Source organism: Bos indicus, chromosome 13 (assembly GCF_029378745.1).
Source record: "Bos indicus isolate NIAB-ARS_2022 breed Sahiwal x Tharparkar chromosome 13, NIAB-ARS_B.indTharparkar_mat_pri_1.0, whole genome shotgun sequence".
Taxonomy (NCBI): Eukaryota; Metazoa; Chordata; class Mammalia; order Artiodactyla; family Bovidae; genus Bos; species Bos indicus.
In genome coordinates, this window is record NC_091772.1 from 47,072,961 (window position 1) to 47,095,162 (window position 22,202).

The window sequence follows — 22,202 nt, forward strand, 5'->3', positions numbered from 1 at the left end:
TCGTTTTTCCCAGGGACTTAGATTCCTGGGTCTGCCAGTAAACCCCGGGCGCCGGCAGCGGGTGCGCCTGAGCGTGCGCGCGCGCGCCGTCGCCTCCCCGCCCCTGCCCCTCCTCCTCCGCCCGGCGACTCACCCGCCCTAGTTGCCAGTCGCTGACAGCCGCAGAGCTGAGAGCGTCTTCTCTCTCGCAGAAGCAGGTAAATAGCCGCGTAGTCCTTTAAACTCCCAGCGGAGGACGCCCAACCCTGGGTCTTGCGGCCGAGGCCCCAGGGCACCCAGCCGAATCGGATTGGTGGGAGGCAGACCTTGACCGTGAGTAGGGCTGGGGGCTTGCGGCGGGCGCGGGGAACGTCGGGCCTGTTGAGCGTGCTCGTTGGTTTTTGCCAGCCGCCGCTCGGTTTTACCCTCCTGGTTAGGAGAGCTCCATTTACTCGGAATGTGGGCGGGGGCCGCGGCTGGCTGGTCCCCCTCCCGAGGTATGTGGGTGGTGTGTAGGAATCTAGCCCCCTCCCACGCTCGTCCACTGCGGGAGTGGGATGGGCGAATCGCACCGGTAGAGGGGCCGCAGGTCCGAGGAACCGCTGGGGAGCTCAGAAGAACAAGGGCGAGGCCCCGGGATTTGGGCCCTCCCGAAGCCCAGAGGAGTCGCGGAATTGGGGGTGGGGGTGGTGGGGAAGAAACGGGCGCCCAACGGGGCCCGACCTCGGCGGTGAGGAGTGCCGGAGCATCCGTGGGCCCCCAGCCGCTGCTGCCGAACTCCTCCCGAGAGGTGGCCCTGCCTGCCATCACGCGGCTGGGAGGTACCTGGGTAGCCGCAGCGGGTGGGTCTCTGGCAACCCCCCGGGGATCGGCTCTGGCGGGCGTACGTGGCCTGGGCTTCAGCCTCGGCGCGGGGAATCATGGGCCACCTGGCGCTCTCTCCGGGCCAGAGAAATCCAGGTACCGGGAACAGTGTTTCCTGGGAGCTCTGATGTGGTGGACCCAAAAGCAAAGCGAAATTTTCCCTGTCTCGACTGATCCTCCAGAAGGAGGGAACTCGGCCGTCAGGAGACTGAGGGGAGGGGATCAGGCGCCTCTCAGAGAACCACCCTCATCTGCCAGTAAGGGTGGCACCTTCACGCTTGATTTTTTTTTTTTTTTTCCCCCTCACACGTTTGATTATTAAACAACGAGAAGTCCGTTTTTTGCTGTCCTTTTTCGTTTTTGTTTTTTTTTTTTTCCTTTTCTTTTGGTACCATATGTAGCAAATAGATTTTTTAAAATCATAAGCCCACCACCCTCACCATCTTTTTTTCAGTTTCCTCGTCTCCAGATTCTTAACAACAAAGCAGTTTCACCTCCCTGATCATGGTTATCCTTATCTCATGGCCGGGTTATTTTCTTGTACTTAAGAGCAATCACGTTTTATTAAGCAGTTCCCCGAATGCTGAACCTTTGAAGTGTTACCTTTCCTTACAAAAGATACCACATAGAATATGATTAAAAATTTTCACAAGTTGTCAGAGAAAAATAGGAACAGAAAATTGTATAAAAATGTCAGACCTCTGGAAAATGAACAGCTCTCTCAGATTTGAAAATTAACCTATGAAAAGGAACAGTTTTCCTACGGAAACATTGAGGTGCTCTAACAATGAAAAAGAATCAGAAAAGGAAAAAAACAGAGTTAGGATGTGATTTGTATATGATTTGTATCTGATGCAAATTTTTCATACTTGTGAAAGAAAAATATCAAGATTATAAAAAGATAAATGGTGAAATGAACAATCATTTATGAAATAAAATACAAATCAAAGCAAGTCTGGATTTACAACTACTAGTAAAAACAACAGTAACAGCAACCACTTCTGGAAAGTTACCTAGAAATTTGCATATTCAGTATGTGAGGTGGCAAGGCTTTGGAGTTAGAAATATGGCTCTGCAACTAATTTTACAATTTGGGACTTAATTTCCTCATCCCCCTTTTGGACATTCATAAAATAGAGGAAATTATACCTACTTCAGGAGTTTGCCAAGATTAACTGTGTAAAACTGACCTTTAGTGTGTATACTTTTATTCTTTTCCTAGTCACACTGCACTGGGGGACGTTGTGAATCTGTATGAAATTTGTGAAAAACAGTCAGGTGATCCTTTAAGCCATGACCCTAAAACCCCACTCCTGGGAACTTACCTGTAATGGAGGAAACCAGGAAAGAAGAAGAAAAGCTGCATTCACCCACAGAACTCAGAATGATCTAAAATTAGATCCAGTCCGGAGACAACCTAAATGTATTAATAAAATAGCAGGGCAGCAGCTAAGAAAATCATAGCACTTTAACTGAAAGGAACATTGTGTAACCATCACGAGTCATAATTTTAGAGCCTCTCTGTGATATACAGGAAAAAACTGACAGGTCAAAGTAAGATTACTCAGACATGGATGCGTTTGTGGAAAATCTGAATGAAAAATGAATCCACAGTTTGCTGTGTATGGGAGGAGAGTTCAGTGTCACGTTTGCTGCTTTTTTTAAGTTAGCATCATCTCTTTTTTAAAAATACTATCATATTTTTTCCCTGAGTAGATTCATTAGTGGTTTAATAATTTATATACTGTTATTCTGTTAAATAATCCGTTCTTAGATTTATCAATTATAGTTTTTTCTTTTTTTTTTAAGGACTTCTGAATATATTTGAAAACTGAACAGTTTCAACCAAGCCGAAGCATCTGTCTTCCCAGAGACACAAATCCAACTTGAGCTGAATCACAGCAGATGTAGGTACCCTGCAGAATCTCTTTGGTCTTGTGATGGTTGAAAGTGCCCAACTGTTTCACAGAAGATAAGGGACTGAAAGGCTGGGATCACAAATCCTTGCTGTGGAGGCCACTGAAATCTATATATGTAACCCACACCTATTATATCACTCTTTCTTGTAAAAGCATCTTGATTTTGCAGGGAAAGGGACATAGCTTTCTCTGGAATCATTCTGAGTTATGTAAGAAGCAGCCATTTAAAAAATAGTATAATAAAAGCAATTACCTAACATTTCTGCACCAAATCAACACTGAAGGTGACTATCAACAGACAAAAGGTTTATGAGGTAATGGTTTTTCTAAGCTTTAGTTTTAATTTACCTATTCCATTCTCCCTTTTTAGATCTTATTTCCTTTTCCAAGGCAGCCAGTTTATCAACTGTGAACTGATGCATATGAAGCATTCAAAACCTGACTGTGTCTAAAGCTGTGATGGCTACAGCACAATCATCTTTGAGTGAATAGTATGTTTAACAGTTCTTACAGTTGGGAGAATTTTTTCTCAGTTTGTTCATCCTTTTTCTCCTAACCGTGTTCTGCTTATTGCTGTTCTAATATTGTGTGATCATGTCAAGGGAGGTGTTCCCTTTTATGCAAAACATTATGTTAAATGTTGTCTTCCCGAGACCAAGCTCGGAAGATTGGCTAGGAGTGCAGTTCCGTGGGAAGCCTTATTATAGGTTCCTAAATCTCATCACTAGATACTCCCAGGCTGTTGGCCTGATGCAGACTCTAGCTATGTTGCTTTTCTTAAAGCTCTTCACATCACTCTGAGGATGGACTAGACTGGGGACCGTTTGCCCATTTCAGTCCAGGGCTAGGCCTCAGTGTCAGTAGAAAAACCTCCACCTCAAAATGGTTTGTAAATTTTTGTATAGTTTGCATTAGACTCTTGTTAAGGGACAGTGACCTCAAAAGATGAAAATATGACAAATGAGTTCCACTTAGCTTATGAAAAATTGGAAATTTCCCCAGGGCAAGGATGGGTAGAGGGACTGTTTGGTGCCAGTTTCCAATTTAAATAAGTCTCAAGGGTATAACATATTTTGAGTATCAAAAGTGTGGCCCCTGGCACATGACCACTGGACATAAGTTCCTACCAGCTCTGATTCTCAATCCCCATGTATAAAAGGGAATAAGATGAATGGGACAATATATGGATTTTGTTGTTGTTGTTCCTTCTCTCTCGTTCCATCGCTCTGCCTTTGTGCTTATGCACTAATGCCACGAGATTGTATTTATTATAGTTTTCCAATCCATTCTGATACTTGCCAGGCCAAGTATACCTTAGATGTTCTTCCTGTTCAGTAATTTCTTCAGTCTTCTTAATTTTGAGTATCATTATATTCTTTAAAATCCTCTTTGAGTTAGGACTGAAATTGTATTGACTTAATGATTAATTGGAGTTGAATTGGTATCTTTCAAAATCTTCGATCTTGATTTTCCCAACCATAAACCTTGCCTGTCTTTCTTTTCTTTCCAGTCTTCCAGCTTTTTTCATCTAAGTTCTACTATTTATTATTAGGTTAAATCTTAGTTTGAATTTTTTGTTGCCATTAATGAGTGGAATTTTTTTTTCACACTAAATCTTCTAATAATTACAACTAATTGGAGTATTCACTCTTTTCTATATGTTGAGTTCAAAAACTGCCACCCTAATAAATAAGCTCATTGATTTATTTGAGGGCATTTTTAAATGATTGTCCTGGATTTTCCAGATAGAAAAATCATACCTGGCTTTCTCCATAGCAGTCTAAAATGCAGCAATCACTTACATTCTTGTCTTGTTAATCTCATTCACGAGAATGCTTTTCCTCTTTCTGTTAAGATAGGGTGTGGAATGTGTATTACTTCTAGTTCTATAGAAATTTTTTCAACATCTTAAACTTAAAAAGTCAGGAAAGCACTGATTCCTGAGTTTAAGTGAGAACTTTGATTTTAATTGAAAACTTTGCAACATCAGAGAATCTTTTTTTTTTCTCCTTAGCCTACTAATAGGTTAATTGATTTCATGATTTTGAGCCATTCTTGTATTCCTAAAATAATCCTTATTGTCACAGTGTATTCTTTCACTAAAATATCAAAATCAACTTGGTGGTATTTTCTTTTGGATTTTGGCACCCATATTGCTAAAGGTTGGGTAGCTAAGAGTGTGAGCCCTTCACTCCCTGTGGCTCTTAATACTACATCTCAGGTGAACTGCCCAAATGTTTATCTCTACTGAGTAAGAGTTCGAGATTCTTATAACAATTGCCTAAATTGATACTCTCACTTGAATGGCTCATAGATATAGCAAAGTTAATATATCCAAACTATAGCTTTATTTTTTCTCACAAGCCTGGCCCTCCATTAGTTTTCTTGTTTTCATTAGGTGGCATCACCACCATCTACCTAGTTCCAAAAGCCACAAACCTGCTCAACTCTCACTCTCCCATCCACTCTATCAGCGTAATCGTTTTTTTCTACAAAATACTTCCCATTTTTCACAGCTCCGTGCTGCTTTGTCACAGTTCCAGGTTACACCACCATCTTCCTTTAATCATTTTCTAAGTGGTCTCACCATTTCCTTTCTTGTCCCTCAAATTTTTCTCTTTAACACAGCAGTAAGGGTGAACTTTAAAAAAAAAAAATCTGTGATGTGATTCTCCTAAGCCACTTTAATGGCTTTGCACTGTTTCAGGCTCCAGACACGTATCTCCCTGTAGTCCTCAAACCCACAAACTAAATATCTTACCACTGTGTCCTCAGCCACAGAACAGTAATATTAGAGGACATGTAATAAATATTTGTTAAGTAATCAATAGTTATTGTACAGTAACTTTGTTCTCCATTTCTTTTATGATATATGGTCAAGTTTTCTATTTAAAAATTGGTACATACTAGCTGTTCCATAAATATTTATTTAATTTAAATATTTATTTAATTGAATGAATTCAATATCAGTTTTTATAATTGAATAGAAAAGTAATCCCTCCCACACAGATTTTTCTTTCTTTCTTTTTTTTTTTTTTTTTATGAAGCAAGGAATATGACTACTTAGAAAGCTGGCTGCCAGAGAAAATGGCAGACTAATGTCTTAAAACAAATATCAGTGTCTAGATGCCAGGTTCTTTTATAGAACAGAGATGGCAGGAAGATGAGGAAATAAAGGCAGAATAGAGAGGGAAAAGTGGGGTGGAAGTAAAGTAAAAAAGGCCACGTCCTGCAAGACATCTCCAGAAAGGCCAGCCTGTGGAAGGGATGTGTTAATCTCTTCTTGCCTGCAACCATTCACAGGTGGGAAGTGTCAAATTATCTCCCTGTGAGCTGAACAAAGGCACTTCAGTCCAACAGTTAGAGAGAGGGACTGGGTTTTCTGAGGCAGGCTATTATATATGATTGTAACAACAACAGCAACAAAAAGCAAGTCAAAGAAACAGTTCCAATATGGAGTCAGAATTGGTTCTTCTCAGCAACAGTTCCCCACTGTCAAGGTCCATTTGACAATCTTGTAGGAAAAGGGGACAGTGATCTTTCTGTTTGTCAGATGAATCTTTCTGGGAGTGTCTGCCTTTGATGCCAGTGTTCCAAATAGTGAGATTTGTTTTCTTTTTGTTCCTCCTTGGAAAGTGTCTACTTTATACTTGTCAACTTAGAAATATTGGACTTCAAACCCAGGAGGGTTTCTCAAGTTAAGAAATTTTGCACTTTTCTGTGTATGGGAAGATGCAAGCGTCAGGGTTCATTAAAATTATTTCCTTGATGTGTAATTCAGCTGTCTGGGGCCTGTGATCCTGTATTCTCAAGAGTTTCCTCAAGGTTCACCATAGGGAGTGGGTGCAATCTGATGACTGCTGGATGGCATGTATTCTCCTTCCTGAGTTTTCTCCTTCCTGAGTTGACTTGGGGTTCACCAGCTGAACTTGTTAATTAGAGGGCTTCAATTGTTAATTCCATTTCTCAGGTCTTCCCTTGGTCAGGAATTTGACCAATATTTGGGAGACATTTCATGGTCAAACTTTGCTTCACGGTGCTGTGAGGTTCATCCCAAATCAGGCAAAACTTCTTGATGTACCACTCTAGGTGCTAAATTTTGGATTAGACCCCCATGAATAATTAAAGATTCTCTGGATTCTAATTGTCATCCAGGAGACATTTTCCATTGTTGCTTCTTCCCATACCTAGAATCACACTATTATAATTATTTTATGTTATAAATGTGATCTATTTTCTCAAGATGTTTATCCGTAGAAGTTTTGTTGGAGGCCTGATTACACATTGGTTACTGCAAGAGACAACTATCTTATAAATTAGTCAGGATATAAGTAATGCAGCTAGTAACACTGATAATGACATAGTGCAACAGGGGTGTACAAAGCACAATCTAAAAACAAAGAATAAAGTAAAGCAATGATTAGTATAACTAGTTGTAGTCCAGTTGCAATAATCTAGTGACCAAAGGAGCCATAACTGATTTAATGATCTATCTTCAGTTTCATTGTACCAGCCATGCCATAGCTTAATCTTTGAGACAAGCATATGCTACTGGCAGGATCAACCAGATAGAAGAAGATTTAAGTTTTACTTTTGCTTACAAAGGATATAATTTACCAAGTTACTGTAAGTCAGAGGTTAAGGAAGTTTTCCTTACACCTGAAAAACAGATTTAAACCAGTTATTTTTAGATAGAAACCATAAAAATTATAACAAGTTCAGTTCACTCAGTCCTATGTAACTAATCCTTTTTGTTAACAGCTTTATGAAGCCATCAGGTTTCCCATTAGAATTCTTCAATGTGTTACTAGTTCAGCATTATGGTCTAAAAGTCAGAAACTTGGATTTATCTGAAAGTCCTTTTTATAAATCTTCTTAAAGAGGAGACATTTTTACAGAGGCAACAGAGTGAAACCATAACTGTCCATAATGACCAAAGACTTAAGAAGGCACTTTAAATCTGATTATGATGCAATTGACAAAGTAACCTGGTTACTGCTGTGACATACAACAGTTTCAGGTAGTAGAAGTAGAATCATGACTGATAATATTCTACCAGGACATATCACATTTTTAGGAACTCCATATAATCTCTAGTATATCAGTATCATTTATCATATAATTTAAGATATATTATTCATTGGACAACACTTGCCATGTAGTTTAACATACCAAGTGAATCTAATTAGTTTAATATCTCCCTTTGGTGTGTCTCAGGGGCCCTTTGAAGCACCCCAAAGTTAGCTAAAGATCAAAGGAACTTTATTGTAACTTGATTTGGGAAGTCTTGTCAAAAGAGCATTAAGAAAAAATGTTTTAAAACACAACAGGATCATAGGTCACTGTGAAACAATAGTTATTTACTTAGCCAAAATGACAATAAAAGATTTCAAAAGCAAATATAGAACAGATTATTTAAAAGGTAGAAATAATCTGTTATCAAAGGAGAGGAAAGCCAAATTTGTTTTGTACCAGGTTACTTTCAAGATTCATTTAGTCAATTAAAATTTTTTAAACTTAGTCCTGATCATGTACAAAACACTTTTTCAGGGTCCATGTTTCACGAATTTTCCATCACTTAATTTATTTTAGCACAATTTTAACTTTCAAGTTGTTGAATATCTGGAGATATCCTAAAATATAATTATTTCTGAAAGTTCACTCTAAGCTCTTATCTTCATTTGCATTTTCTTTGCTTAACAGTTTATTCACATCAAGTCCCTTTCCTTGCTGACAAATTGTATCAACAAACAACCATAAATACCAAATATAATTTAATATTAAATATTTCCCAGTTCACGTGAACCTGGAGCTCATTTAGCTTAATTGTATTTAGAATTGTTTGGTTTGTAAGCACTTACTTTTATTTAAACCAATTAAATAGAGCTCTTTTACAAATCAACTGCAGCAATATTATCCAAAGACAAAGATACGTACAAACACACAAACAGAGAGGCCTCAGTTCTTATTTCAAGATTTCAGTCCTGAGTCAGGCAATGTAAAACCCATCAGTTTACATAGGTTGAATTAAAATTGGATTTCTCATAGATGGAATAAGTCAAGCTCACTTGGCTAGATAGCTAAATATTTGCAGAAAAAGCACTTAGGAATTCTAATTATCTTGGCCAACCCAACTTCTAAATTACTTTACCTTCTCTAAAATTTGCATTTTAAAAAGACAGCATAATGAGGGTTCCTGAGAGGACATTTGCATCTCAAAGACATTTGCATCTCAGAGATACAGGCAAGTTTTTCCAAAAATGACTTTGTTTCTCCTTTAATACTTACAGGCCTCTTAAGATAACCAGGGAAGGTCTGGGGAGTAGTAAAAGGATTTATGGGATTTGGATTATTTTTGGAACCACACTTCTGGTGCTGTAAAGACTACATTTGTAAAACACAGTTTTGTTTTTCTTTTTTGAGTGATACTGAAGGATTGACATACCCATTTACCTATGTTGGAAAGTTTTGTCTTTCCTCATTTAGCTTAGCTCTTGGGAAGACACAGAGGCAACAATTTAGGCTCCTGTAAATCAGTCTGGACTGAGGGGGGAACGAGGTGAAGATAAGAAAGACAGGCTGAGGAATCCGCCTCATAGTCCTACCAGGAAGATAGTGGCCAGGGCGAATGGGTCAGTGTTTTGCTTGAACCAATGTGTGCTTCACAGTGCACAGAAGCTGTCTTGCTGGAGTTGTTGTAGCCACAAGTTCCGGCAAACAAACTCACTCAGAAGGACAATGCAGATAGTGGAGTGCAGTTTATTACACCTGCGGGCCCAAGGCAGAGTCTCCTCTTAGCCAAGGACCCCGACCAGTTTTTGTGAAAACCTTATATATCCTAAGTGTATGTGCCCAAACCCACCTCCCCGAATTCCCTGAAACTAGTCTGAACAAAGGAAAAGAAAGATACAATCAAAGTTAACCTGTGATTCATATGCCTTAAGCCTAGGTAGTTAACAGTGGACAGTTATCAATAGGCCTGTGGTCATACCCCAATAAGCATAATAGAATTTATGATTCTATTCAGTTACACAGATAATTAGGGTATTCTTTTAGGCTACTGAGAGTCTAGGTATGAGCCCTGGGGCTCTTGGGGGGGGGGTCTGGTTTTCCAGTTAGTATGTCATTTCCATAGATACTGGGCATATAGCTCAAAGTCCACAGTCCAGCCCAACATGGAGTCCTGCTTTCAAGATGGAGCCTGTTCTGTCTGTTTCTTCCTTCAGAGTCAGATGCTCTAATAGCCTGGTCCATTCTGTTACCCACTTAGCCTTTCACAAGAGACTTCAAGCGACAGGCACCTTAATGGCTTTTAAGTGCCTGACCCATGCCCTCAAAATATTAATTGGCCTGGTACTCAGCCTAAGGGAGAAGGAGGTAAGGAGAGCCCTGACCTGTTGGGAGGCAGCTACCGGGGCACAGAGGGCTATTAGGCCTTTAGAACACCCCAGAGAATAACCCTAGCTAGAGTTCCATAGCTATTAGTCTGTTTGCAGAGGGTTTAAGGAGAAAGGGATGAGGGAGTGTGAGGAGAGTGGAGACCTTAAAGGAAGTACTTCTCCTTTTAGCTCAAGCAATTAGTATCAGATGTCTATATGTTACCAAAGTATCCGGAATAAACCAAAATCTAGCCAGCTAGAGAGTCACATTAACATGACTTCCCAGTTTCATTAGACCTGTGACCTTTGTCCAAAATGCTTTATAAATGGAGTTTTCCTTCACAGGGGTGCTTCCCAAGCTGAAGCTGAAGCTCTCCACTGTCAAAGTTACCCAGGGCTCCCGTAGGGAAATTAGAATCAGATGCCTCAAGTCCAAGGGAGTCCCCAGGCCTCTTCACTTATATCAGAGTGTTCCTCTCCTTTACAAAACACTTCTAATTGCAAGAGTGTGTAATTGTGAGCCATTTAGGCCCATTGCTCTTCTGATCTTAACATATCTAATATATGTCCCCCAAAGCTTTTCTTCAGGATAGATGAAATATTTCCCATTTTTATAAGTTTCATAGCACCAAAACACACACAAAAATAGGCAAATTCCAACATAAATGACACAAATTCCAGTACCAATACATAGATGAACCAGTTTCCAGCTCAGGTAAATAAATTTACCCTACAAAACAAATGAACTAATCCCAACTGTGTGCTTGTTCTGTGCCCTCCCTCTGGACGCATGCTTGCTAAGCCGCTTCAGTTGTGTCTGACTCTTTGCAGCTGTTTGGACTGTGTCCCACCATGCTCCTCTGTCCATGGCATTCTCCAGGCAAGAATACTGCCATGCCCTTGGATAGACTCCAGTATTCTTTTACTCCAGTATACTCATTATTCTTGCCTGGAGAATCCCATGGTCAGAGGAGACTGACAGGCTACAGTTCATGAGGTCACGAAGAGTAGGACACGACTGAAATGACATAGCACAAAACAAGCACACAAGAACTAGTTCCCCAATAAACTGGTTCCAACTCAGGTAGAATCCAACAACAATTCCCATCTCCAACAGGGTACCCCAACCAAATTGACTAGTCCTGTAAAGGAAAAGCCCAAATTTAGAGGGGAATATGTTCTCAGTGTGCACACCAGAGCAACTTACCCTACAAAATCAAGTTTGTCAACTCGTAATAGAAAAGGGCACACAAAACCACAAACAAATGAGCCAGCTATCGAATGAAGAAAACTAATGCTATGAAATTGGGTCTGTCAACTTGTAGAAGTTTGTTGATTCTTTGCTTCAACTGCCAGGCCCTAGGGCCACTGATACCACTTCAGGGAATCTTGAAGGAGAGATCCTCAGCACAAATGGTCCCAGCAGCTGCTGGAGCCTTGCCCTAATATTCCCTAACAGAGCTGGCTAAACACAAGCAGCAAGTCAAATTTGTTACCGAATCCAGGCTTGCTCTACTGAGTGAACAACAGGCCAGTGAATCAGAGATGAGATGTTGAGGGAAAGAATGTGATTTTATTCAGTAAGCTGGCTGACCGAGAAGATGGCAGACTAACATCTCAAAATAACCATCTTCTTGGGTTCTGGATGCCAGGTTCTTTATAGAACAGAAATGAGGGGAAGTGAGGAAATAAAGGAAAAAGGCAGAATAGAGAGGGAGAGGCAATGAGTCTTGGGCCATCAGTCTTGCAAAACATCTCTAGGAATCCCCACACAGTTTTTTAATTCATAAAACTTTTAACTTTCACAGTTAGGTCTCTAATCCATTTAGAGCGTGCTTTTGCATGTAGCATTAAGCTCCAATTTTTATTTTCCTTCAATTTCCCAGAAGTCTCTGCTAAATAAACTTTCCTTTCTCATTGATTTGTTTTGTCAATTTATCATTTATCCAGTTTGGACTAAAGTCAATGTATGTGGCTTTATCTCTGAACTTGTTATTCTGCTTCCTTTGATCTATATGTTCATTTCTAGGTTGTTACCATATTTATTACTATGACTTTATACTAGAATTTAATGTTTGATAACAGTAGGTTCTCACCTCATTTCCTTTCTAAGGTTGAGTTTGTTATTTGTGGACATTTCTTCATCCTTTATTGAATTCCTCAAAAAATCCAGCTACAATTTTGATTGTCATTATTATTCATATTATAAGTTCATTTGTAGGAAATTGACATCTGTATAATACTAGGTGGTTCCACTGAGACTTTTCCATTTTTACAGATCATCTTCTTTGTTCTTTAGTAGTGTTCAATTTCTTTTTCCCCTAGTCTTACTTTCTCTTGAATTAAGTCAATCCTAGATACTTTACAGTATGAAAGTGAAAGTGAAAGTTGTATCTGACTCTTTGTGACCCCATGGACTATACAGTCCATGGAATTCTCTAGGCCAGAATACTGGAGTGGGTAGCCTTTCCTTGCTCCAGGGCATCTTCCCAACCCAGGGATCAAACCCAGGTCTCCCACATTGCAGGCAGATTCTTTACGAGGTGAGCCACAAGGGAAGCCCAAGAATACTGGAGTGGGTAGCTTATCCCTTCTCCAGTGGATCTTCCTGACCCAGGAATCAAACTGGGGTCTCCTGCATTGTAGGTGGTTTCTTTACCAACTGAGCTATCAGGGAAGCCCACTTTACAGTATGAGTTGAAATTATTACTATCTTATTTATTAATTTTTTTCTAGTCAATTATTGCTGATATAGAGAAATGCTGTTGATTTTTTAAAACCAATCCATAGCCTTGCTGAACTCTAGTTGAGTTTCCTGTTACCTCTGCCAAGTGTGTGGAATTTTCTATGTATATGATCACATTAATTCCAAATAATGACAGCTGGAGCTCTTTTCTTACAGTTATTGCACCAGTCTTTGTCCTTGCATATGGCATTGGAAGAGGGCTTCCCAAGTGGCTCAATGTTAAAGAATCCACCTATCAATGAGGAGATCCAGGTTTGATTCCTGGGTCAGGAAGATCCCTTTGAGAAGGAAATGGCCACCCACTCCATTGTTCTTGCCTGGGGAATCTAATGGACAGAGGAGCCTGGAGAACTACAGTCCATGGGGTCACAAAAGAGTCGGACACAATCTAGCAACTAAAATAACAATAATGGCACTGGAAGGATCTCCAGTCCTGTGACAGGGGACGTCCTTGTTTTGTTTCTGATCATAAAGGGACTGCATTCAAAAATTATCTATTAATTATGTTTACCATTTCTGTTATATAATCTTTATTAAGTTAAGCAGGTTTCCTCCTATTCCTAGTCTGCTAAGAGTATTTTTCTTAGTGATAGGTATTCAGTTCAGTTCAGTCTGTTGTGTCCCACTCTTTGTGTCCTCCATGGACTGCAGCATGCCAGGCTTCCCTGTCCATCACCAACTCCCAGAGCTTACTCAAACTCATGTCCATTGAGTCAGTGATGCCATCCAGTCATCTCATCCTCTGTCATCCCCTTCTCCTGCCCTCAATCTTTCCCAGCATCAGGGTCTTTTCCAGTGAGTTCTTCACATCAGGTGGCCAAAGTGTTGGAGTTTCAGCTTCAGCATCAGTCCTTCCAATGAATATTCAGGACTGATCTCCTTTAGGATGGACTGGTTGGATCTCCCTGCAGTCCAAGGGACTCTCAAGAGTCTTCTCCAACATAACAGTTCAAAATCTAGGTTGGTCATAACTTTCCTTCCAAGGAGTAAGCGTCTTTTAATTTCATGGCTGCAATCACCATCTGCAGTGATATTGGAGCCCCAAAAATAAAGATAGGTATTGACTATTATCAAATACTTAGTATCTTGATGTGCTAAAGGATTAGGCAGCAACCTGACTATTCTCTGAGAACATCTTATATGAAGTGTTATAACACAGCCAGGCATTCAGAAACCTAATGTGCATTCCTAGTACTTTTACTGTAATCACAGATATGTTTCTTGAATTTGCTAATCTTTGTAGCATAATTTGTACAGTGAGAGATTTTGGATTAAATAATACAAGATCTTCTTTATTTTATCACAAACAGAAAGAAAATTCTCCAAGGTCTCATTAAGTTTTGAGTTCTTCTTATTTTTAGAAATGATTCTCTACTTCAAAAAAATTTTTTATGATTTTCATAATTAAGTGTTGCTTTTGTGTTCTCAACTGATTTTAAAATGATTTTGTCTTAATATAGTTTACAATTATCCAACTTTATTCTAATATTCAATTTTAAAGTAATGATCAGCAACATATGCCCGTGGCCTTATGTCCTATTGCCTGTATCTCCAGTCCATGGTCATTCCTTACCTCCAGACTCACCAAGCTTACCAGACTGACTGGTATCTCTTGTCCCACGTGTAGCTTGATAATGGCATTGTCAAAGAGACACTCCTCATTTGTCTTCCTATGGTCTTGCTCCACCTTCCGTCTTCTGTCCACAGAATTGTCCAATCCAGAAATCTGGGTGCCACCTCAATTCTTCTAGTCTTTCATCTTCCATGTCAAACACCAAGCCTTCCAGAAAGTTCTCATGTTCAATTCCCTGAGGTGTTTGAGCAGAATTGTGAGCAGCATGGAAGCCAAGATCTGAGCCCCATGAGCAAATGGAGAGATCAGGGAAGCAGGCCTGCAAAAGACCAGGTGCAAGAATGAGGCCATTTGGCATATCCCAGGACCCTGTTCCTCTGGCCTTTACCCAAAACAGACTCCAAAAATTCTAGTAGACATAGTCTGAGCAGTTTAACTGGCCTTATAACTTTCAAATATATTTTTATTTATACCCAGGCATTTCAATAATGATAGTAGAAACATAAATGGGATGTTAATTCATTGTTTAGTCATCCTTCCTCTGAATATTATCCAAGTTAGTCTTTAGTTCTGAAGGTCATGAAAAATAATTTTATAATATTTGGTGCCACTTTTATTTGAAGATGTCCCAGTGCTGGGGATGACTAATGTCAGCATTACAACATATGCCATTTTTGGTTTTATGGCAAATGGTATTTTGGAACATGTAGTTTGATGTGGGGTACAGTAGAAAGTGTTTAATGATCATTCTACTGTGCATCTTTAATTTCTGCCCTTGGAACCACCCAGGGTAAGTGAGATATTCATTCTGAAAGATCTGAATCTTCAATTCATTCATCTATAATTTGATGAATGTACATTCACAAAGGTTCATAGGTTATCATGCAGGATACTTTGTTCCCAAACTGTGCTTGCCCTTACATGTAAGATACGTGTCTTTTGTACCAAAAATTAAGAGAAAATAAGTCACTTATGAACCATTAAATGCTGAACTAAAACTCATTCAGTGAGTGAGTAACTGCAAATACTATGAACACAGCCTTTCTTACCCCTTTTTGAATAGCCCCATTGTCTGTCTATAGAAAGAAAAATTACTTTATAGGTGTGTTTGCAAAATCTTGCCTGTTTCCTGTTTCCAAAAGTTATTGTATTGAGAATTCCTTTGAGAAAATTCTTGTTGGGATTTATGTGTTCAGAAGATGATAATTCCTTCATTTAACAGATATCTATTGTGTACCTTCTCTGTGCCAGGCTCTGCCCTGGCCCGCTAAGAAGATAGCAGCAAACAAAAGAGGCTCATTCCCTGCTTACATTCCTACATGAGGAAAGAGGACATGAACCAGCTATTCAGAAAAGTATTTAATGATCTCAGCACCTACCTTGGGGTCTTCCCAACTGGACATTAGAATCACTTCCATAGGGCCCATGCCAGGGTTCAGAAGGTTCCAGGAACTAATATCCCTTATAACAACCCAATAGGCAGAGCTTCTAGGGTCCCCACAAGAACAAGCCCAGTTGCAAGAATCACTACTTTAAAGAAGTTCAAAGCTATGGTAAACCTACCAGATGTTTATAGTTTCTTCCAATTTATGATACAGTGTACCAGTCAGAGGTTATTTTTATCATAAGCAATGTTGCTGGCATTCTACATTTATCAAGTTACTAGGAAACAGAGCCAGGAATTATTTTAAGGTCAACTTTGTCCTTAGAGAAGGAAGAGTTGTGTTAACACTTTACCTATAATTACTTTCGTGAGATGTATGGAATGTGAAGAATATTTATGACCTAGACTGTTTATAGCTGATGCCACTGCTATGCAGTCATTATGCTACAGACTTTAAGTGATTTTTACATGGGCATATGATGCTGACACCCTCTTTATTTTGCAGATAAGTCATCATGGTGAAAAGCCACATAGGCAGTTGGATCCTGGTTCTCTTTGTGGCCATGTGGAGTGACGTGGGCCTCTGCAAGAAGCGACCAAAACCTGGAGGAGGATGGAACACTGGGGGGAGCCGATACCCAGGACAGGGCAGTCCTGGAGGCAACCGTTATCCACCTCAGGGAGGGGGTGGCTGGGGTCAGCCCCATGGAGGTGGCTGGGGCCAGCCTCATGGAGGTGGCTGGGGCCAACCTCATGGAGGTGGCTGGGGTCAGCCCCATGGTGGTGGCTGGGGACAGCCACATGGTGGTGGAGGCTGGGGTCAAGGTGGTACCCACGGTCAATGGAACAAACCCAGTAAGCCAAAAACCAACATGAAGCATGTGGCAGGAGCTGCTGCAGCTGGAGCAGTGGTAGGGGGCCTTGGTGGCTACATGCTGGGAAGTGCCATGAGCAGGCCTCTTATACATTTTGGCAGTGACTATGAGGACCGTTACTATCGTGAAAACATGCACCGTTACCCCAACCAAGTGTACTACAGGCCAGTGGATCAGTATAGTAACCAGAACAACTTTGTGCATGACTGTGTCAACATCACAGTCAAGGAACACACAGTCACCACCACCACCAAGGGGGAGAACTTCACCGAAACTGACATCAAGATGATGGAGCGAGTGGTGGAGCAAATGTGCATTACCCAGTACCAGAGAGAATCCCAGGCTTATTACCAACGAGGGGCAAGTGTGATCCTCTTCTCTTCCCCTCCTGTGATCCTCCTCATCTCTTTCCTCATTTTTCTCATAGTAGGATAGGGGCAACCTTCCTGTTTTCATTATCTTCTTAATCTTTACCAGGTTGGGGGAGGGAGTATCTACCTGCAGCCCCGTAGTGGTGGTGTCTCATTTCTTGCTTCTCTCTTTGTTACCTGTATGCTAATACCCTTGGCGCTTATAGCACTGGGAAATGAAGAGCAGACATGAGATGCTGTTTATTCAAGTCCCGTTAGCTCAGTATGCTAATGCCCCATCTTAGCAGTGATTTTGTAGCAATTTTCTCATTTGTTTCAAGAACACGTGACTACATTTCCCTTTTGGAATAGCATTTCTGCCAAGTCTGGAAGGAGGCCACATAATATTCATTCAAAAAAACAAACCGGAAATCCTTAGTTCATAGACCCAGGGTCCACCTGGTTGAGAGCTTGTGTCCTGTGTCTGCAGAGAACTATAAAGGATATTCTGCATTTTGCAGGTTACATTTGCAGGTAACACAGCCAGCTATTGCATCAAGAATGGATATTCATGCAACCTTTGACTTACGGGTAGAGGACATTTTCACAAGGAATGAACATAATACGAAAGGCTTCTGAGACTAAAAAATTCCAACATATGGGAGAGGTGCCCTTGGTGGCAGCCTTCCATTTTGTATGTTTAAAGCACCTTCAAGTGGTATTCCTTTCTTTAGTAACAAAGTATAGATAATTAAGTTACCTTAATTTAATTAAACTACCTTCTAGACACTGAGAGCAAATCTGTTGTTTATCTGGAACCCAGGATGATTTTGACATTGTTTAGAGATGTGAGAGTTGAACTGTAAAGAAAGCTGAGTGCTGAAGAATTGATGCTTTTGAACTCTAGTGTTGGAGAAAACTTGAGAGTCCCTTGGACTGCAAGGAGATCAAATTAGTCCATCCTAAAGGAGATCAGTCCTGAATATTCATTGGAAGGACTGATGCTGAAGCTGAAACTCCAATACTTTGGCCACCTGATGGGAAGAACTGAAGGCAGGAGGAGAAGGGGATGACAGAGGATGAGATGGCTGGATGGCATCATGGATTCAATGGACATGAGCTTGAGTAAACTCCAGGAGTTGGCAATCGACGGAGTCCTGGCATCCTGCAGTCCATGGTGTCGCAGAGTTGGACACGACTGAGTGACTGAACTGAGGTGAACCCAGATTTTAACATAGAGAATGCAGATATAAAAACTCCATATTCATTTGATTGAATCTTTTCCTTAACCAGTGCTAGTGTTGGACTGATAAGATTATAACAACAAATATAGGTTATGTGATGAAGAGAATAGTGTACAAAGAAAAGAAATATGTGCATTTCTTTATTGCTATCATAATTGTCAAAAAACAAAATTAGGTCCTTGGTTTCTGTAAAATTAACTTTTGAATCAACAGGGAGGCATTTAAAGAAATATCTTAAATTAGAGACAGTAGAAATCTGATACATTCAGAGTGGAAAAAGAAATTCTATTACGATTATTTAAGAAGGTAAAATTATTTCCTGGGTTGTTCAATATTGTCACCTAGCAGATAGACACTATTGTTCTGCACTGTTATTACTGGCTTGCACTTTGTGGTATCCTATGTAAAAATACATATATTGCATATGACAGACTTAAGAATTTCTGTTAGAGCAATTAACATCTGAACTATCTAATGCATTACCTGTTTTTGTAAGGTACTTTTTGTAAGGTACTAAGGAGACGTGGGTTTAATCCCTAGGTCATGTAAATCCCCTGGAGGAGGAAATAGCAACCCACTCCAGTATTCTTGCCAGGAGAATCCCATGGGCAGAGGAGCCTGGCAGGGTGCAGTCCATGCATAGGGTTGCAAAGAGTCAGACAAGACTTGAGCTACTAAACAATAACAACAATAAATGCTGGGTTGGCTAAAAGGTTCATTAGGTTTTTTTTCTGTAAGATGGCTGTCTTTAACTTCATTCGAAACAATTTTGTTAGATTGTATGTGACAGCTCTTGTATCAGCATGCATTTGAAAAAGAAAACAACTTACCAAAATTGGTGAATTTTTGTATAGCCATTTTACTATTGAAGATGGAAGAAAAGAAGCAAAATTTTCAGCATATCATGCTGTATTATTTCAAGAAAGATAACACAACCAAAATGCGAAAATGTATTTGTGCAGTGTATGGAGAAGGTGCTGCAACTGATCAAGCTTGTCAAAGTAGTTTGTGAAGTATTGTGCTGGAGATTTCTTACTGGACAATGCTCCACAGTCGGGTATACCAGTTGAAGTTGATAGTGATCAAATTGAGATATTGAGAACAATCAATGTTATACCATGTGGGAGATAGCTGACATACTCAAAATATCCAAATAGAACCTTGAAAACCATTTGCACCATCTCAGTTATGTTAATAACTTTGATGTTTGAGTTCCACATAAATTAAGCAAAAAAAAAACAAAAACAAAAACACACAACCTTGACCATATTTGCATATGCAGTTCTCTACTGAAATGAATGAAAACACTTTTGTTTTTAAAAACAGATTTTGATGAACAGTGGATACTATACAATAACGTAGAATGGAAAAGACTGTGGGGTGAGCAAAATGAACCAGCACCACCAAAGGCCAGGCTTCATCCAAAGAAGATGTGTGTATGGTGGGATTGGAAAGTAATCCTCTATTATGGGATTCTTCTGGAAAACCAAAAAATCAATTCCAACAAGTACTGCTCCTAATTAGACCAACTGAAAGCAGCATTCAATGAAAAGCATCCAGAATTAGTCAATAGAAAGCATATAATCTTCCATCAGGATAACACAAGACTACATTTCTTTGATGACCCAGCATGGCTGAGAGGTTCTGATTCACCTGCTGTATTCAGACATTGCATCTTTGGATTTCCATTTATTTCAGTCTACAGAATTATCATCATGAAAAAAATTTCCATTCCCTGGAAGATTGTAAAGTGCATCTGGAAAACTTCTTTGCTCAAAAAGATAAAAAGTTTTGTGAACACAGAATTATGAAGTTGCCTGAAAAACAGCAGAAGATAGTGACTATGTTGTTCAGTAAAGTTCTTGGTGCAAATGTGTCTTTTATTTTTATTTAAACACTAAAGGCACGTTTTGGCCAACCCAATACTGAATACTTAAAGGAAACTCTTCCGTGTTGTCCTTAGCCTTACAGCGTGCACTGAATAGTTTTGTATAAGAATCCAGAGTGATATTTGAAATACGCATGTGCTTATATTTTCTATATTTGTAACTTTGCATGTACTTGTTTTGTGTTAAAAGTTTATAAATATTTAATATCTGACTAAAATTAAACAGGAGCTAAAAGGAGGATCTTCCACGGAGTGTCTGGCTGTTTTCACCAGTGTGCACACCATGTTGGCAGCTTCATTTGGGGGGTTAATATGAGAAAAGTGGCACATTCAGTCCTCACACTGCCAGTTGCAGCAGGAGGGCTTCTCCTGATCCTGCCTCAGCCTTACTCCCAGTCACATGCCAGCTGTTCTCTGCTACCTTTTCATATTTTTCCATGAATACCCGTCAAAGTTACTACTATAGCGGAGGAAAACAGTCCTTGTATTCTGGAAGATTTTTTCTGACCAGGATTTTGAAATAGAGGATTTTTGTGATTAAGATGAGACTTAACAAAGTATCTACCTTATGCCTGTACCCACCCTTGACACCATTTCAGGTCATAAACTGTGAGGCCTGGTGACAACACCCATTGAATTGAAATTCAACACTGTACGGTCAATATGGCTACTTTCCTTTGTTACAGGCTTTCAAATGGTTCTTCATATGTTTCCTCCTTCCCAAGTATGAGGTGCCAGCTCCCAGTTTTCCTTCACAAAGGTTTTCTTCTGCAACTGTAGTTCATTAACAGCCGGAAGAAATAATAAATGATAGTGGTTGAAATCATAACATTTATTAACACTTTAATAAATGCCAGTGTCCTTCAGTATCTGAACAGAGGATCAACTTTGCATTAAAAATGAAAAGATTAAAAATCAACATCTTGATATCCCATAATTCACAAAATAATTTAAAAATGACATAAAATCCTCAAAAGCATTACTCAGTTAATCTTTAACATAAGGAGTGCTAGGACTATTTTCATGCTGTCCTTTTGGCCATATGTAAGATTATTTAAAAATAGACTATTCATTATCTGCCAATCATAATCTCCCAAGAATACCCCACTGAAAAGATGTCAGTTATACAAAGCAAGGTATTTACAGGGCCGAAGTGAATGATACACATCTGTATTTTTCTCAGGCTACCATGTTTTCTTCCTGTTACTTCCAATTCCTTTGAGTTGTGCTAAAGAAATTTCTTTATATTTCATATGTATTTTTAAATAGAGGATAATTACTTTACAATATTGTGATGGTTTCTGCCATACATCAGCATGAATCAGCATAGGGCTTCCCAGGTGGCACTAGCGGTAAAGAACTCACCTGCCAGTGCAGGAGACATAAGAGATGTGGGTTCAATCCCTGAGTCAGGAAGATCCCCTGGAAGAGGGCATGGCAACCCACTCCAGTATTCTTGCCTCGAGAATCTCCATGGGCAGAGCAGCCCGGTGGGCCACAGTCCATAAGGTTGCAAAGAGTCGGACACAACTGATGTGACTTAGCATGCATGCATACATATGGCCCCTTCCCTCTTGAACCCCCTCTACCACCTCCCTCCCCACCCACCCCTCTAGGTTGTCGCAGAGTACTAGCTTTGGTTTCCCTGCATCATACATTGAACTCTCACTGGCTGGCTGTTTTACATATGGTATATGTTTCAGTGCTATTCTCTCATATCATCTCACACTCTCCTTCCCTTACTGTGTCCAAAATGTCTGTGTTTCCTTTGCTGCCCTGCAAGTAGGACTATCTTTCTAGATTCCATATATATGTGTTAATGTATGATATTTGTCTTTCTCTTTCTAACTTATTTCACTCTGTATAATAGGCTCTAGGTTCATCCACCTCATTAGAACAGACTCAAATATGTTCCTTTTTATGGCTGAGTAATATTCCATTGTGTATATGTACCACAACTTCATTATCCATTCATCTGTCTATGGTTGGACATCTAGGTTG

At 39.9% G+C, this 22,202-nt stretch overlaps 1 protein-coding gene across 2 annotated transcripts; it reads left to right on the forward strand.

Moving 5' to 3' along the window:
* Positions 1–72: 72 nt before the first annotated feature.
* PRNP (prion protein (Kanno blood group)) lies at positions 73–20,440 on the forward strand. 2 transcript variants are annotated; one of them, XM_019973349.2, is made up of 3 exons: positions 73–197; positions 2,653–2,750; positions 16,350–20,440. In XM_019973349.2, the coding sequence occupies exon 3, from the start codon at positions 16,360–16,362 to the stop codon at positions 17,152–17,154; it is 795 nt and encodes a 264-aa protein (XP_019828908.2). In that variant the 5' UTR covers positions 73–197; positions 2,653–2,750; positions 16,350–16,359; the 3' UTR covers positions 17,155–20,440. The 2 variants fall into 2 exon arrangements, with proteins under 2 accessions (XP_019828908.2, XP_019828909.2); XM_019973350.2 differs by having other exon boundaries at positions 171–312.
* The last annotated feature ends 1,762 nt before the right edge of the window (positions 20,441–22,202 follow it).

Excerpts from the sequence above, each read along its gene's own strand:
- PRNP (XM_019973349.2), top strand. The coding sequence starts at position 16,360 with ATGGTGAAAAGCCACATAGGCAGTTGGATCCTGGTTCTCTTTGTGGCC.